Below are 17,131 nucleotides of genomic sequence, written 5' to 3'. Positions count from 1 at the left end.
GGGCCATGCCACTGTAACTATATTAGTAAAAGACCACACCCCTAACTGAAATGGTTGTACCAGTTCCTGAAGACCAGGCCTTAAAATCTCAGACAATGGCCATCCAGAGACACACAGGTCATTAAAAAAAGATAAAGAATCCAAGAACAGAGGGGAAGAATACAGTTTAGCATGTCTGTGTTGGAAATGGCCCATGTGTGAATGAACAATATCTCTGAAAATTGGACCAGCCTATGTAATTGAATGCCTATGTAATTGAAAAATTCTGGGCCTGATTCTCATTTACAAGGCTCATTTACATCACTCTGGAACTTTAAAGGGGCTTTAATAATTTATACTTGCTTTAGGGCTACCTTGCAGTGCCAGGCCAGTGTAAATAGGCTTTTATGTAAATGAGAATCAGGCCTATAGTTTCCATCAGCAAGAGATACAGTTTAACACTACATCAAGTTGTCTTTTTGCATATTCACAAAAGCCACAAAGAGAGTGTGGGTATAGCTCACCCAGGCTCTGGACAGAGGCAGGACATTCTTCCCAGGAGAGTGAAAGTCACCTGTCTGTGATATTAAAAAAAAGGTTACTTTCCGCCATGGTTGGCATGTTATTATAGACTGTAATGTAACTAAGCAGGACATGCTAGTTCACATGCTTTTTTTGTGGCGAGAAAATAGCCCATTTAAAGATTCACCGGCATGTTCTGACTGCTTTGCGCTGCTCCAGTGACACAAAGCAACCATAAACCTTGAGTAACTGGCCAATTAAACCAGTTTACGTCTGCTTTGCATCAATGGAGCAGTGCAAAGCAACTGGGATCGGTGAATCTGGCCTCTAATCTATCATTTACAGCGGGGTTTATATGTAGCCTAACTTGATATTCAAAGGCCATGTCTACACTAGGAGCGCTTTGCTGTATAACTATACTGGTATTCTGTACCAGCAATGTGCTCCTGGTGAGAATATAGCCTATACAGGAAAAGCTCCCAGTGTAGCTTATTCCACCAGCAACAACCCCATCTCATCCCCCAAGCAAACTACCAGTAAAAGCAGAGTTTTCCAATATAACTATCTACACTAGGGGCTTCTGGCACAGTCAAAGATTACAGCTCCTCACACCCCTGACTGACACAGCTATGCCAGCAGATGTCTGTAAAATTGACATGGCTGAAGTCTAATAATTTGTTTAAAAGATCATAAGTGATTTCTATAAGTAATGTATTTAGAGGTAAAGCATTGTCTAATGCTTTCAAAGAAAGTATTACTTCTCTCTTTGTGCCATAGGTGAGCTGAGTGACAGCTGAGTTTCTGGTCATGAGTTAGAAGAAGGCTCCGCTGAAATGCCACAGAGGGACTTGCAAGTACAGCATGTGCAAAGAGGAACAAATGCATGGGAAGTAACTAGTGAAACTCCTATGTAATCAAAGAAAAATGGGAAACAGGAAGATCCAGTTGGAAAAAAAAGCTTTGGAAAGAGGCAATCCGTGCAAACTTGCAAAATGACATGTGACCTATAAGAGAAATGTAACTCAATTTGTCTTTCCAATGTCAAAGTTAAATAACATCCTGAGCATGCTCTGTCTATCATTTCCAAACTTCCAGACCAATTTGGCATTGCAAAACGAAAGTTCTTCAACCCAAGCAAAACATAAATTCCTCCAAGACTGCACACTGTACATGCCAAATTTGAAGTTATAAAACCAAGCTGTTTTTGAGTTATCAGAGCGTAAAAAAGCCCCTGAACAATTTCCTTAGATGAAAAATATTTATTGTTTCCAAAAAATAATAATCTTCTGAGCTAAGATCACGCATGGGAAATTTCAGCCCAAAAGATTAATCTTTGAAAAAGTTATAAGCAAATGAAAGTAGCAGTTTAGAATGAAAGTGATATTATGTAGATCAGTATTGGTTCCATAGTTCAGGCTGAAATTTGCTCCCCATTAAATCAGGTTTTCAAATCATAATCCACTAATTTTCCCAAACAGAAACAGATCTTCTTTAAATTTGACACATTGCATTTCTTTACAGGGCAGAGGTTTCCTGGCAAATATGGTAAAAATCAGACAGCAACTTTTTAAATTATAATGTTTTCACAGTGTAGTTAATTTTTTTAAAGATGTCCTAATGCTTTTTGGCTAATTAGATCTCAATAATGGCTTGGCCTAGAAAGCCCATATTTGTTTTGCTGGTCTTGCTGAGGATATGGACTTTTTCATAGCTTGTGGTGGGAGAATGGGCAGCGATTGAAAGGAGAATAAAAGTTGTATTTAAGTGTACAAGAGCAAATATAAACTGACCTCACTCCTCACTCCCCTTACCAAGCTGAGTCAGAGGTGAACGGGAGACCATAGTAATGTGGTGAGGCAGGAACTGGGGTTAGGAGTCTACTCAGGGGATCACAGAGCCATGATAGTATAGGCCGCATTTTTGTGGGGTAGGACAGTGTTGGAGCATGAGGACAGAGAAAGCACATAGAATGAGGGAAAGGAGAAGTGGGTTCAGGGAACCAGGAGAGGTACGTAGGGTGTATCTATAGAGGACCTGGGCAGATAGAGATGGGGACAAGGTAAGGGGGAGTGTGTATAGTTTCCAATGTAGATAAAAGCCTCCCAGTTTTCTACTCCACCCACCATCCACTACCCCCATATCCCAGACAAGTAGAAATCCTACCATGACACACACATACGTGGACTTGCTAACTGGAAGAGGGGAGGGGAGGCAGGGGGAGAGGAGCCCTGCTCTGGTGAGGCTTATAAGATGTGTCTCAGCAGGGTTCCCCTCCTGCAGATCTGAGATGTTAAAGCCAGTTTCAACTTCTGTAGCTCATTTAAAAAAAAAAAAAACATACCCATGGAAATTTGTCTTAAAATGTTAGTTAAGATAAAATTTAATGTCTAAAGGATCTGTTCTAGTTGAGTCCAGCTAATGAACAGTTAAGAGATCCAGAAAATTTACCAAGATTTTATAACCTTCCATCATTCACTGCCACCCACATAGTTTACACTACTCATCCAAACTCATCTAAATTATTTAACATTTATATTGCAGTGGCACCCAGAGGCCCCAGTCAGAATTGGGGCACTACTGAATGAGATACTGTACAAGCATATAATCAAAGGGTCTCCCTCCACAAGGAATTTATAGTGTAAGAAGACAAGTGACATGCAGAAGGATGAGGGGAGTGAAGCAGTCAAACTTACATTGCCTCATAATATTTTTTAAAGTACACCCAAAGATCAAATTACTGGGAGCTACATTCTCATAACCTTGCTCACACTCAGCAGCACTATTCTTCACGAGCAGTCCCATGGATTTCAGTGGGAGCCCTCCTGGAAAAATGTACTGTTCAACGTGAGTAAAGGGATCTGGCCCTAAGAGATTATTGGAAATTATTCCCTTGAATGAGAAATGGGATTTTATAATCTCCTAGCATGAAATTCACTTTTGTGTAGAGGGCCTGGGTAAGGCCTGTGCACCACTTAAATCTCACAAATGGACACTAATCCCTGGGGGAAATGAAATATACCAACGAATATGCACAGCCTTGACCTATTTCATCTGTAGGAGTGTGGGACAGTAATTGCATTCAGCAGAGAAGCAGATTATTTCCGCTTGTAACTCTCAAATTCGGGGGCCTGCAGGAGACGCAGTAACTCACCTGCATCTCCATCACACATTCTTCAGATCTGCCAAAAAGTATTTATCATATGGATGATAATATGCATCTTCATTGGAAAGGCACTGAATCACTCCCTCCATCAGTTTGCCTACTGGACTTCCATGCAGACAGCACCATACCAACCTATCCTAGAAAAATTTATTCTCAGAGCCATTACCTTAGCCCAAAAAATCCTGCTGAGACACTTCCTCATTCACAGAGTGCAGTTTACAACTTGTGATCAACCTCATACCAGAGATTATCACTGGCTCAAGAAGAAGAGCTTTCACTTTCTAATGATGTATACAGATCAGAGTGCCAAGAAGGGACTGCAAAGTGATCATAAGGAGCCAAGAGAACAATAATATGCACATAAATGACAGCAAGGTGAGATGAAGTGTAAGCAAGCAGGCAGTGGTGCATGATTGCTGTCACAGGAGGATTGCTTCCCAAACAGACGCACTAGAAACAATAATCAAGTTCCCAGTTTACCCCCATCTCTGGGATCTTGCTTTGCCTTGTGCAAGTAGCAGTCAACTTTGCTACAGGCCACTCTGCAATCGTACATATGAGCATAGCCAGGTAAGACTCCATCTGTATACTTCAGTGCATCTAAAAACAGAATTCCACCCTTGTCTCTGGGTACACTGCTCGCTCTTAACACTGAAATGGAAAAAGCTAAAGGGAAGAAAGCCACTGCCTCATGAATGAGGATCAGGAAAACGTGGCTGGAGGGTTATAGTAAAGTCTATCTCTGCATAGCTTTCAGCTGAGGGACTTTGCACCACGGGCCAAACAGTTCAATGGCATACTCACATTTTTGATGATTTTGATACAAAAGATAAGGAAGTTAGATATTCTTTCTGTATAACATTTCTTCTAGAAGCTTTTTGAGAGCCTTGTTGTTATTGCACTTCACTGGGTACAAGTCATACTGTGCATATTTCATGTTGTACTTCATGTGGCTTAGTGCTCTAGGCTTCTGACTTAATGGATTTTCTGTAATTTGAAGTCTTTAAATCATGATTTGAGTCCTTCAGTAACTCAACCAGAGGTTATAGGTCTATTACAGGAGTATGTGGGTGAGATTGGAGGCAGCTGGTGCTGCTTCAGCACCTAACTGTGGCAGAAGACTTCACATTACAAAGGATTTGCTGTACTGGGGCAAAGATTCATAGATTTTTAAGGCCAGAAAGGAGAACCATGATCCTCCAGTTTGATTTCCTGCATAAGACCCAACAAAATATCTGACCCCACGTGACAGTATTTTGCCTACATCATTCTTTTGACTGCTTCATTGCATGGAGTTTTAGTGTACATGTTGTCCATTTGCTTGTGTCTGATTTAGACAGCAAGCACTTTGTGTCATAGAGTGTATCTTCTCTATGTTTGTAAAGCACCCTGGGCATTCATAGCATTATAGAAATTATAAAGAAAAACAGTCAAATTTAATTACAGCAGACAACGCTGGTGGGTAAAGATGGGACTTAGAGGAGCTGAGTTCAATTCATGGCTCTGGCTTGGTCACATTGCGCCTCCGCTCCCCATCTATATAAAGGAGATGATAATAATACTATTACTTCCTCCCAGGGATGTTGTGAGGCTACATTTCTTGATGTTTGTGGCTAGAGCTGAGCTATTATGGTGATGGCAGCCATCTAGGTCCCTAGATTGTTAAAAGTCTAGTTAAGATACTACTTATCTCATTAGATGTGAACGTTTTAATGACCATTCAGCACTCAAACATTCTCACTAGCAGTCATGTTTATTGGACTTTGGATGGAGACCAGGAAGGCAGCAGCAATAACACCCTGGATCCAACCAAGCTGCTGCAGGAAACCTGGCAGTGGCCATATCTGTGACCTTTGCTGTGACTGACATTCTCATTCATCATCCACAACCCTGCAGAGGAGGAGAAGAGGCAACTAACTTCTGCTTCAGTAAATTAACTGGACTCCACTGACTAGTGTGACTAGGAGACTTAAGAGAGAGTGGAGCATCTTTGGGAGCAAGATATATACTTAGAAATGTTCACAGCAATATACATACACACACAGTAATAGGGCTCTTAAATTTGGCTTTACAAACAGTTCCAAAGAGCTGTACAAACATCAATTAATTGTTGACACATTTTTGTAAAGAGAAAACCAGAACTCATAAGAGGTGCAAAACAATGCTGGGAGGTCTCAAATCTGAGCCCATTTCTCTACTCTTATCTTTATTTTTGACAAGATCCTTTATACACAATCACAGAAGTCAGAGACAGAAAAGACCTACTAGATCATCCAGTCCATCCCACTGAAAAGTCAGGATTATATTTCATTTATTTATTTATCTTATTTAGGTTTATACAAATGCCGAAAACGGCACCTACCTGTATATTCTAGGTGTCCTTGACATAACAGTACAACAAAATTAATACCCAAACATAGCTAAAGCGCAGCAGTACAATTTAACTCACTGCCAGCAACCCAAGATAACTGAAAAGCCCAAAACCCCTGACCACCCTCCCACAGTTTTCACATACACAGTGAAAGAAGATGAGCTGTGCTGTGTGCTCTGAAGGTCATCAAACTCAACCTGTTTTTTTGGACCAAGGAGAGAGTGAATTCCTAAGCTATGGGGCCCTCCCAGAGAGCACTATGCCAGCAACTTGCTCTTGTTTATACCAGCAGGGATTTAACTTGAGCACCTCTGCAGTGGTTCAGCACAGGGAGAAATGTGAGCTTTTACAAGTCAAATGAAACACCTTAAGTTTCCCCCACAAACCAAGAGGCAACCAGTGCAAATCACAGAACTTGTTGAATATGCTCATGGCAAGACACTCCATTAACGAATAGGCTGTCACATTCTGCATATGAAGCCTTGTTCTTTATTACTGTGTATAATTGATGAAGAGATGGCAAAGATTTTCAGAGTCCAAAATGAGTCTATTTTTAAGTTATGGTTATGGTATTGGTGGTGATGGGATTTCCCCCCCGCCCAAAGCCCATTTTTCAGTAAACAAATTTCAATAATCATTTTGAAAATGTTTTCAAAGTACTTGATAAAAATTCAGAAAAAATATCCAAAAAGCCACCACATTTTTCACAAAACACAAACTTGTTTGGCAACATCCACAATCTTTTGCAAACAAAAAATTGTGTTAGAAAAAAGGGCATTTTTCAACAATAACAACAAACCTGTAGTTTGAAAAATATTAACCAGCTCTGCTCAAAATGTAGGATTAGGGCACTGACGGTAAGTGGTGCTCAACAAATTGCTTTTGCCCATGAATATACGCTATTATAATGAGGGATGATTATAATTTTTTCTTTTGAATAATGCCTTTGGTTTGAAATTATTACTAATTATCATTATCTGTATTGCCACAGTGCCTAGGAGCCTGGTTGTGGCCCAGGGCCTCATTGTGCTTGGCACTGTACAAACACAAAGAACATACAGACTGTCCTGCCTCAAAGAAAAGGAGTACTTGTGGCACCTTAGAGACTAACCAATTTATTTGAGCATGAGCTTTCGTGAGCTACAGAAGTGAGCTGTAGCTCACGAAAGCTCATGCTCAAATAAATTGGTTAGTCTCTAGGGTGCCACAAGTACTCCTTTTCTTTTTGCGAATACAGACTAACACGGCTGTTACTCTGAAACCTGCCTCAAAGAGTTTATCATTTGGGGGCTGCACTACACTACACTACACTACAAAGTTAGTTCAGCTTCACTACATCACCCAGGGCTGTGAAAAATTTCACACCCTGTGCAACATCATTGAGACAACTAAAGCCCCGGTGAAGACACTGCTAAGTCACTGGGAGAATTCTTCCCTTGAACTAGCTACTGCCTCTTGGAGAGGTGGATTTATTACAACAACAGAAGAACCCCTTCCTTCTCTGTAGTAAGCGTCTGCACTTCAGCGGCAGAGCTGCAGCTGTGCCACTGTAGCATTTCTAGTGTAGACATCGGCTAAGTAAGCTCCTTCCTTCCATCTTTAACACAAATCCTGCTATTACTGAACATGCGCAACCACCAGGCCAATATGCATCTTCACTTGCATATGTAGGTTCTACTCGCAGCATCCTGCTGGTCTGGGAAAGAGAAGAAGAAAGCCCTTTCTTGGCCAGGTTGCTGTCATCATTCTGATGTCCCACTCTTAGAGAGGGAGAGAAACAAAAAGCTAAAGTCACATGGTTATTTCCTACTGGATTGACTTTGACTTTTGACTGCATATGACCGCTTTGTGCTGCCCTCTATCTTATCAGGCACATACACCACTGCAATTAGCAGGAGCCGCTTGCTACCCAGGTGGTAGATTGTCTTATCTTGGAAGTGGTACTGTGTAAAGACAGTAGGATGGGAGGCTTGGGGAACGGAAAGGGGTGAATGAGGGTTCCCCAGCAGCCAAACAGTGAGGCGTTTCCCAGGATGTCTGTGTGGGGGCTAAGAGCCAGAAGGGGTGCTGGAAGGTGCTCCTGAAAGGGAATTTGGGGCATTGCATAGGGGGTGCTTAAGGATTCCCAATGGGGGGTTGCTGGGTGACTCAAGGGTGGAGGGGAGGTGACATTTTCCCTAGGGTTCTGGGGATGAGTTGGGGCAGGAGGGTTCCCAATGGGGCAATGCTGGATGAGTCAGAGGAGAGGATGCAAGAGGGGCATTTTCCAGAGGTGCTGGGGGGTAGGATGGTTCCCACTGTGGGGGAAGGTGGGTGATTTCCTAGGAGTGATAGGGGAGGTAGGAGGTGTTCTCAGTGTGGGGGAAATGGAGCATTGCTCCAGAGTCTGGGGGAAGGGTTACCAGGAGGGCCTGGGAGGGGACATTGGGCATTGCCCCTGGGGTGCAGCGGTTGGGTTTCTGGAGGGGGTTGGGTGGGAAACTGCCCCGGTATGTGGCGGGAGAGTTCCCCGGGGGGCGGAAGGGTTCCCCGCAGGGACATTGCCCGCGGCTGCGGCAGGAGGGTTCCCGGGGGAGGATCGGGGGCCGTTGCCCCGGGGGTGCGGCGGGAGGGTCCCCGAAGGAGGATCGGGGGCGTTGCCCGGGGGAGCAGCGGGAGGGTCCCCGGGGGAGGATCGGGGTGCAGAGGGAGGGTCCCCGGGGAGGATCGGGGGGCGTTGCCCCGGGGGTGCGGAAGGAGGGTCCCCGGGGGAGGACCGGGGGGCATGTGGCGGGAGGGCTCCCCGGAGGGAGGATCGGGGTGCGGCGGGAGGGTCTCCGGGGAGGATCGGGGTGCGGCGGGAGGGTTCCCGGGGGAGGATCGGGGGGCGTTGCCCCGGGGGTGCGGCGGGAGGGTTCCCCGGGGGAGGATCGGGGTGCGGCGGGAGGGTCCTCGGGGGAGGATCGGGGGGCATTGCCCCGGGGGTGCGGCGGGAGGGTTCCCGGGGGAGGATCGGGGTGCGGAGGGAGGGTCCCCGAGGGAGGATCGGGGGGCGTTGCCCGGGGGAGCAGCGGGAGGGTCCCCGGGGGAGGACCGGGGGGCATGTGGCGGGAGGGCTCCCCGGAGGGAGGATCGGGGTGCGGCGGGAGGGTTCCCGGGGGAGGATCGGGGGGCGTTGCCCCGGAGGTGTGGCGGGAGCGCTCCCCGGAGGGAGGATCGGGGTGCGGAGGGAGGGTCCCCGAGGGAGGATCGGGGGCGTTGCCCGGGGCAGCAGCGGGAGGGTCCCCGGGGGAGGACCGGGGGGCATGTGGCGGGAGGGCTCCCCGGAGGGAGGATCGGGGTGCGGAGGGAGGGTCCCCGGGGGAGGATCGGGGGGCGTTGCCCGGGGGAGCAGCGGGAGGGTCCCCGGGGGAGGACCGGGGGGCATGTGGCGGGAGGGCTCCCCGGAGGGAGGATCGGGGTGCGGAGGGAGGGTCCCCGGGGGAGGATCGGGGGGCGTTGCCCGGGGGAGCAGCGGGAGGGTCCCCGGGGGAGGACCGGGGGGCATGTGGCGGGAGCGCTCCCCGGAGGGAGGATCGGGGTGCGGCGGGAGGGTTCCCGGGGGAGGATCGGGGGCGTTGCCCGGGGGAGCAGCGGGAGGGTCCCCAGGGGAGGACCGGGGGGCATGTGGCGGGAGCGCTCCGCGGAGGGAGGGCAGTGGGGGCCGCTGCTCCGCCCGCCGCCCGTGGGTCGCTCCGTGGGCGGGGGCGGGGCGGCGCGGCGCGGTCCCTCCCCTGGGCAGTGTCTCCGCCGGGCCCTTTAACCGCCGGGCCGCCCCGCCCCCGCGCTGTCCGGCCGGGCCGTGTCCGCAGAGCGGCCGCGCGCGGAGCCCGTCTGGCCGGGGGCAGCGCCCGGGCGGTGCAGGGCGGGCGCGGGGCTGGGCCGGGCCCGGGCCATGGGGCTGCGGGGCCGCCGCCGCCGCCTCCTGCTGGGGCTGCTGCTGGGGCTGCTGCTGGGGCTGCTGCCCGGCGCGGCGCGCGGCTTCGGGGAGGACGAGGAGCGGCGCTGCGATGCCATCCGCATCGCCATGTGCCAGAACCTGGGCTACAACGTCACCAAGATGCCCAACCTGGTGGGGCACGAGCTGCAGGCGGACGCGGAGCTGCAGCTCACCACCTTCACCCCGCTCATCCAGTACGGCTGCTCCAGCCAGCTCCAGGTGGGTGCCGCCGCCGCCCTGGCCCGCCCCTTGCGCTCCCTGCCCCGGGCCCCGCTCCCTGCACGCCAGGCCCGCGAGGCAGCGTGTGCGGGGGGCTCCCGGCGGTGCCAGGAGCCGCCCAGCGCGGGGCTCTCCTCCCCCGCCCCGGTTCCCCCGCCTTGGCAAGCCCCGCGCGAGTGACATTCGGCGGCGGCGCTCGCGCCAAGGGTCTGTGCCGCGGCCAGAGGATCCCTCTCGTGGAGCAAACCCGAGCGGGGCAGACTGCAGGGAAAGGGCTGCCGTTATGGTGCCAGCTGCACCCACGAAATGCTGTAAATCCCCCCCCCCCATTTATTTCCCAACCTAATCTGCTCCTAAGGTGCTAAACTAATGGTTTCTAGAGTGGAAAGAGACCGTTTCGCTTTCAGCAGCAGGGACTATCCCGAATCCCCCCCGCTTTACTTCTTGCATTTGTTCTGCGAACTTCCCACTGACTCCCAAGTTTCAATCTGTTGCATTTCTTGCCTTTGTTTTGTAAATCTCCTTCAACCTAGTTTCTCTGCTGCCGATTTGGGAGCAGCCGTGGGCGGGTTTCAGGTTATTTCTCAGCCCAAGTTTCTAGGATAGAAGAGCGTGAAAATATCTGCTGGGGTAAACAAAAGTTTTAAAAGAAACTATTAAAAGGGTTAAACAAAGATACATTTGGAAACTTCCCGCTGCAAAGTGGCTCAAGATTAGCTTTCCCCTCTGGGTGTGAATCTACAGATAAGAAGGTACAATAAGGTTACAATAGCATTTAATCTCACAGGGTTTACAGTTGCTGAGAGACTGAAGTAAATACACAAGGAGCCCCGTTCCCAGTCCTCTTTCTGGAGTAACCTCCACACAAAGTCAGAAGCTAGGAGAAGAAGCCAAACTTTTCTGTCGATTGGCATGCTGTACTGGTTATGTTCCCTTTGGTAGCCCAGGAATTTGGACTAGTGTGAAGACTAAAGGGAACACCCTAAATCAGGTTAATAAATTGGCTGATCTCTCTTTTTATGGGCTTGAAAATGTCATTTAGCCTAATATTAAAAATATGACTTTTACAGATCAAGGCATGTGAACTTTCTCACTGACTTCTTGAAGAAAAATATTTATCCTTGAACACCATGAAAGTACAGCGTATACTAAGCAGACAGCTTCAAGGACATGACTTTCCAGTTCAGATGCTTGCACATAAAGCTCTTCACTTATAACCATAGATGACAGTTGTTATGTGTAGGGAGCTGGTGAACCAATGTGCATCCAGACATAATGGACAGAGGAGGTGAACGTGTGTGTGACTTGTCATCATAAAAAAACAAAGGGACATAGCATAAAATTGTGGTAAGAGGACCCCCTCCAGTAACTTCACTGTAGGAGTTGCTCTCCCATATTAATGGCAAGATCCCTGTCCTAGCCCATGACTTAGATGTTGTTGAATAACAAACTTACTTCTTCAGATAGTTGTATCCAAACTAATAATTGCTTGGCATATTTCTTAAATGATCAGTTTTACACACAGATCTATTTGCTTTGTGTGTACCAGAATTACAAGAGGCAAGTACTGAGCAAATTAGTGTCCTAACTTCATTATAAGAGAAAATATGATTTACAAAGACCAAGTTCAACCGTGAATGTTATTAATTCAAAGAGCTCTTAATATTTTAACTGTTTTATTTCAAGTTTTAAATATCTCTATGCAGTCTCAAAAACTAAGGTCTATATATTTGTGTTAAAGTTTAAATTACTTATTCAGTTGGTGTTTTGCCCTCCTAAACTGTAAATTTGAGGCTTAGATCTAGGGCTAAGTTCTGCTCGCCTTGCGTGAATTTGGCCCATTGACTTCAGTAAAGCTAATTCTAGTGAGTAAAGTGATCAAGATTTGGCCTCAAAACACTTTTTTTGAATTGAAAACAAGGGCTGAGGTTTTTAGGATTTTTTCCCTTGGTTTCTTTACTACATGCTGTTCCTTGCTTACTTAGGCAAAGTAACTGAACAGTTAAAGAGGATAGAGAGGGAACTTGCTATATAGTCTACCATTTTTATCTTCTTTTAAGCACACGTTTGACTATTGTTTTTCTCTTCCAGTTCTTCCTTTGTTCAGTCTATGTTCCAATGTGCACAGAGAAGATTAACATCCCAATAGGTCCCTGCGGTGGCATGTGCCTTTCCGTCAAAAGAAGATGTGAACCTGTTCTGAAAGAATTTGGATTTGCCTGGCCAGACAGTCTAAACTGCAGTAAATTCCCACCCCAAAATGACCATAACCACATGTGTATGGAGGGTCCAGGGGATGAAGAGGTTCCCCTTCACAGCAAGACATCCTTGCAGCCAGGAGAAGAGTGTCACACAATGGGATCTAATTCAGAGCAGTATATCTGGGTAAAAAGAAGCCTGAGCTGTGTCCTTAAGTGTGGCTATGATGCTGGTCTCTATAGCAGATCAGCTAAGGAATTCACTGATATCTGGATGGCCGTGTGGGCTAGCCTGTGCTTCATATCAACGGCCTTCACAGTCCTGACCTTCCTGACTGATTCGTCCAGATTTTCCTACCCTGAGCGCCCCATCATATTTCTGAGCATGTGCTACAATATTTATAGCATTGCTTATATTGTGAGGCTGACTGTAGGCCGGGAAAGGATATCCTGTGATTTTGAAGAGGCAGCAGAACCTGTTCTTATCCAAGAAGGTCTTAAGAACACAGGATGTGCTATAATTTTCTTACTGATGTATTTTTTTGGGATGGCTAGCTCCATCTGGTGGGTGATTCTGACATTAACATGGTTTCTAGCAGCAGGACTCAAATGGGGCCATGAGGCTATAGAAATGCACAGCTCCTATTTCCATATTGCAGCCTGGGCTATCCCTGCAGTGAAGACCATAGTCATCTTGATTATGAGACTGGTAGATGCAGATGAGCTCACTGGTCTGTGTTATGTCGGCAACCAGAACCTAGATGCACTCACTGGCTTTGTCGTTGCTCCGCTTTTCACCTACTTGGTTATTGGAACTTTATTCATAGCAGCAGGTTTAGTGGCCTTATTTAAAATCAGGTCTAATCTTCAAAAAGATGGGACTAAAACTGACAAGCTGGAAAGACTGATGGTCAAAATTGGTGTCTTTTCCGTGCTATACACTGTCCCAGCTACATGTGTAATTGCATGTTACTTCTATGAAATCTCCAACTGGGCTATCTTCCGCTATTCAGCAGATGATTCCAATATGGCAGTGGAGATGCTCAAAATTTTCATGTCTCTGCTGGTGGGTATCACATCTGGCATGTGGATTTGGTCGGCCAAGACTCTGCACACGTGGCAGAAGTGCTCTAACAGACTGGTGAACTCAGGGAAAGTGAAACGAGAGAAGAGAGCGGATGGTTGGGTGAAACCTGGGAAAGGGAATGAGACTGTGGTGTAAACAAAACCTCCGTGCGGACATCTCTCCCAAGAAGGACTTGTGTATAAACACTTGCAATAGAAATGTTGCTGGGGTGGTATGGGGAGGTAAAGTACAAAATCTGTCTTTGAAAAGAAACCTTAAAGAATAAGCAATAATTTCAAAAACAGAATAACCATAAAGCACGCTGCCCAAAATACAAAAGCCCAGGGAGGCTTTGAAAGCTGTGAAAAATCTGAATATGTCACATTTTTGTAAAGCAGGTTGCAATGTATTAATTTCATTAGAAGCCACAGGGTCTTGCATCTTGTTACTTGGGTTGCCGATTTTCCTGAATCATGTTACAGTGCATGGAGGATGAGGGCCAAATTCTGGGCTGGTTTAGGGTTCAATCCTGTGAGGCGATGGGTGCTCTCAGCTTCAATTGACAGCATCACTCCCTTTGAATTCAGTGTCTTAAGGGATGTGGTCAGGATTGGGATTTTAGGATTGGACCCATAGCCGATACAGCCTGTTGCCTTCATCAGTGTTGCACGGTGCATAATTCAGCCAAGGATTAGGTCCTCATGCAAATGCCAGCTAAGCTTTCCAGGTATGAAAACAACTCAAACAGGGAATTTGTAGGATTCAGTTAGGTGTTAGGATGGATTGCTGTATAGCTCAGCTGACAACCTAATACTAACCTCTACATTGGCACACGCTTTGCTCTCTAAAACATCAGTACTTCATTTGATGTGTTTAGAAGCTTCACTCAGTACTTTTATCAGAAGTAGATTAACTGGGAGATTGAAGCATAACAGCATATATAGTTTTCATTTATCTCCCTGCCCCCTTTTATCCTTTTTTGATAACCTGGCTATTTCCAGACTCTGACTACTTTATTCCTTTGCATTAATAACTTAGGGTTTTTCTTTTAATAGCTCTCCTTCCTACTGCAATATACAGCTGAGGGAAAGTGAACGAAGGCTCACTTTAGACAAACTCTTTATTCAGCAGAACATGTAGTTTTTCTCCAAGTAAACTTATCTGGCTCTCCCCAGAGACCTATTGCATTAAGCAATTAAGACTTAATATATTTCGTTCTGTGTGATTACATCTATGCAGACGCCAGTCTGGGAGAAGTGAAATGTTAAGTTACTTGGCAACTTCATGTTAACACAGATCAGTCGTATAAGTGTGTGTGTCAATTAAAAATAAAAGAACATTCTCCAGCCATGACATAGCAGTACAGCTGACTGGCTCAAACTGATGGTCACTGAAAGTGACTTAAAAAAAAATTTATATGTAAGAATGTAAGCAGACTTCAGCAACAATGGAGACATTTTCCTTTTTGAAAAGGGCTCCATGGAGAAGAAATCCAACTTCTTCTTGGTGAGTAATAGGTTTCCTAGTTAGTGGCAAGGTTCCTTGCCCTTGGCCTGTCGTGTTCATAGGGAGCATGAGACTCATGAATGCCACAGTCCAGCTTGATTAACAGGAAGTATAATGTAAACCTAAATAAAGAGCAGCATTTAAGTGCTCCCCTTGAAGGACCCACCAGTAGCTTCCCCTGTGTGCCCTAAAATCTTGCTTTGTCTTCAGTGTATGGCAGTGATTCTCAAACTTTTGTACTGGTGACCCCTTTCACATAGCAAGCCTCTGAGTGTGACCCCCCCCTTATAAATGGAAAAATGTTTTTTAATATATTTAATACCATTATAAATGCTAGAGGCAAAGCAGGGTTTGGGCTGGAGGCTGACAGATTGCCACCCCCCCATGTAATGACCCAGTTTGACAACCCCGGTGTATGGGTGCGTGATCAAGGGAGGTGCTGAGTGCCTTCAATTTCTGTGGACTTAAGTGGTAGCTGAGGGTTCTGTGGTCTTTTGTAGGATGAGGCAGGCCTGAAAGGGGTCCCCTCTCTATCTCTCAAACTGTGTTAAAGGCATGCATTGTGTCTGTGCTGAAATATGTGCTTAAAAACAAAACAACCTCATTTCAGTCTGCGCAGTTGGGATCGGTCACTAGCCGAGCAAGTGACAACTTGACTCATTCTATCCACAACACACCATTATTTTGATCAGCTCTATGTACTAGTGTTCCAAATCCAATCCTTTATCAAGTCTCTTCTGTTGGATAGTAATGCCTTGTTGGATCTATGTATTCTGGTCTGGAAACAGTTTTGCAAGAATGAAAGCTGTGGATGGCTGGGCTTCACCATGATGCTTGATCTATTTACGATTGAAATAAGGATGCCAAATCAGAAGCTAGCTCTAAATTCTGAGGGGTGAAGGCGAGAAAGTGAGTGCGCCAAATTCATCCAGGGGTCCCTCCAGTGAAGTCACAGGTTAAGGACGCTCGGGGATTCATACACACTGAACTTCATGCTATTTGATGTGCTTGACCTATGCATTTTTATCCTCGTCATCCCAGAATTTGTTCAGGGGTGACCTTTCCTGTTATCATTGAATTTCAGAGCATGACTCAGTAGATCTCTTACTAGAGTGATAGCACTGGTGATTAGTGACATCTGAAAGTGAGTCAGATGAGGATGATGTTTCCTTACATTGCAGGGTGAGGGGAAGATAAATCCATGAAAGTTGTGAGGCACTCAAATAGTATGGGGATAGCAGCCACATAGCGACCATTCTCCCTTGGAGGCATTGTGCCTGTCTGAAGCACGGTGGGCCTAAATTCTCTTGCAGTTATGTACCAGAGCTCAGTGAATTTCTTCCTGATTTACTTCCAGGTAATGAGGCAGAGCATCTGACCCAGGGCCACAGAAGCCCCTCTGAAAAGGCACAACTTAACTATGTGCATTTACCTTGCTGTTCTAGTTGTTCGGGCATTTGTTATTGGAAAAGCCACTCTAGATCAAGTCTGAAGCACGGTAGTTACGAAGACTGAATATCGGCAACTCGGTTTCTCTCATTTCAACGTAGTTATGAATTTAAAACCAAACAATGTGTGACTAATCCTGCCTTGGAATTGCAGTTGCTGTGGCTATAGAGCTCAAAACTTTACAACAGTTACTTTTTCTGCCTGATCCCTTCTCCTCCTTTCTCTCTCAAGCCAGTCCCACCCCCAGTTGGTGTTTTGTGCTGACATACAGGATTCTGAAATGTCTGACAGGTACAAGCGAAACTACTTATGATAGAGCTTCAGAAAGAGAAACTAACTTGTTGAAGGGAATGGACACTGATAATTTTTTAGATGTACAGAAAGTATATCTGCATTGATGTATGTACTGTAAATTTCTAATTTATCACTGTACAAAAAACTTTGCTATTTAATTTTTGTATCAAAATAAAATTTTGTTAACCTCTGTGAATAAGTAATGGATTCTTATTGTGTCTTGATTTTTTTTTTTGGGGGGGGGGGGGGGAGTTTCCTTTCATAAACTGTCTTTTATCCTCCTGTTGTAAACACAAAGCATTGTGGGTTTTTTGCTTTTCCCCCATCACCCCCTCCCTTTCTTCCTTTCTAAGTGAAGAGTGTCGTGCCAAGCCCAGGCAGACAGTCAAGAAGCAGGGCAGAGACC

The 17,131-nt window shown here is 46.2% G+C and overlaps 1 protein-coding gene across 2 annotated transcripts; it reads left to right on the top strand.

Annotated features, from left to right (window-relative positions):
* The first annotated feature begins 9,840 nt into the window (after nt 1-9,840).
* On the top strand, nt 9,841-16,928 carry FZD4 (frizzled class receptor 4). 2 transcript variants are annotated; one of them, XM_037889468.2, is made up of 2 exons: nt 9,841-10,212; nt 12,304-16,928. In XM_037889468.2, the coding sequence occupies exons 1-2, from the start codon at nt 9,949-9,951 to the stop codon at nt 13,630-13,632; spliced, it is 1,593 nt and encodes a 530-aa protein (XP_037745396.1). In that variant the 5' UTR covers nt 9,841-9,948; the 3' UTR covers nt 13,633-16,928. The 2 variants fall into 2 exon arrangements, with proteins under 2 accessions (XP_037745396.1, XP_043384585.1); XM_043528650.1 differs by lacking the exon at nt 9,841-10,212 and adding an exon at nt 10,415-11,559.
* Nucleotides 16,929-17,131: the final 203 nt, after the last annotated feature.

Source organism: Chelonia mydas, chromosome 1, assembly GCF_015237465.2.
Source record: "Chelonia mydas isolate rCheMyd1 chromosome 1, rCheMyd1.pri.v2, whole genome shotgun sequence".
In the NCBI taxonomy this organism is placed as follows: Eukaryota; Metazoa; Chordata; order Testudines; family Cheloniidae; genus Chelonia; species Chelonia mydas.
This window is presented reverse-complemented; position numbering and strand designations above follow the sequence as displayed.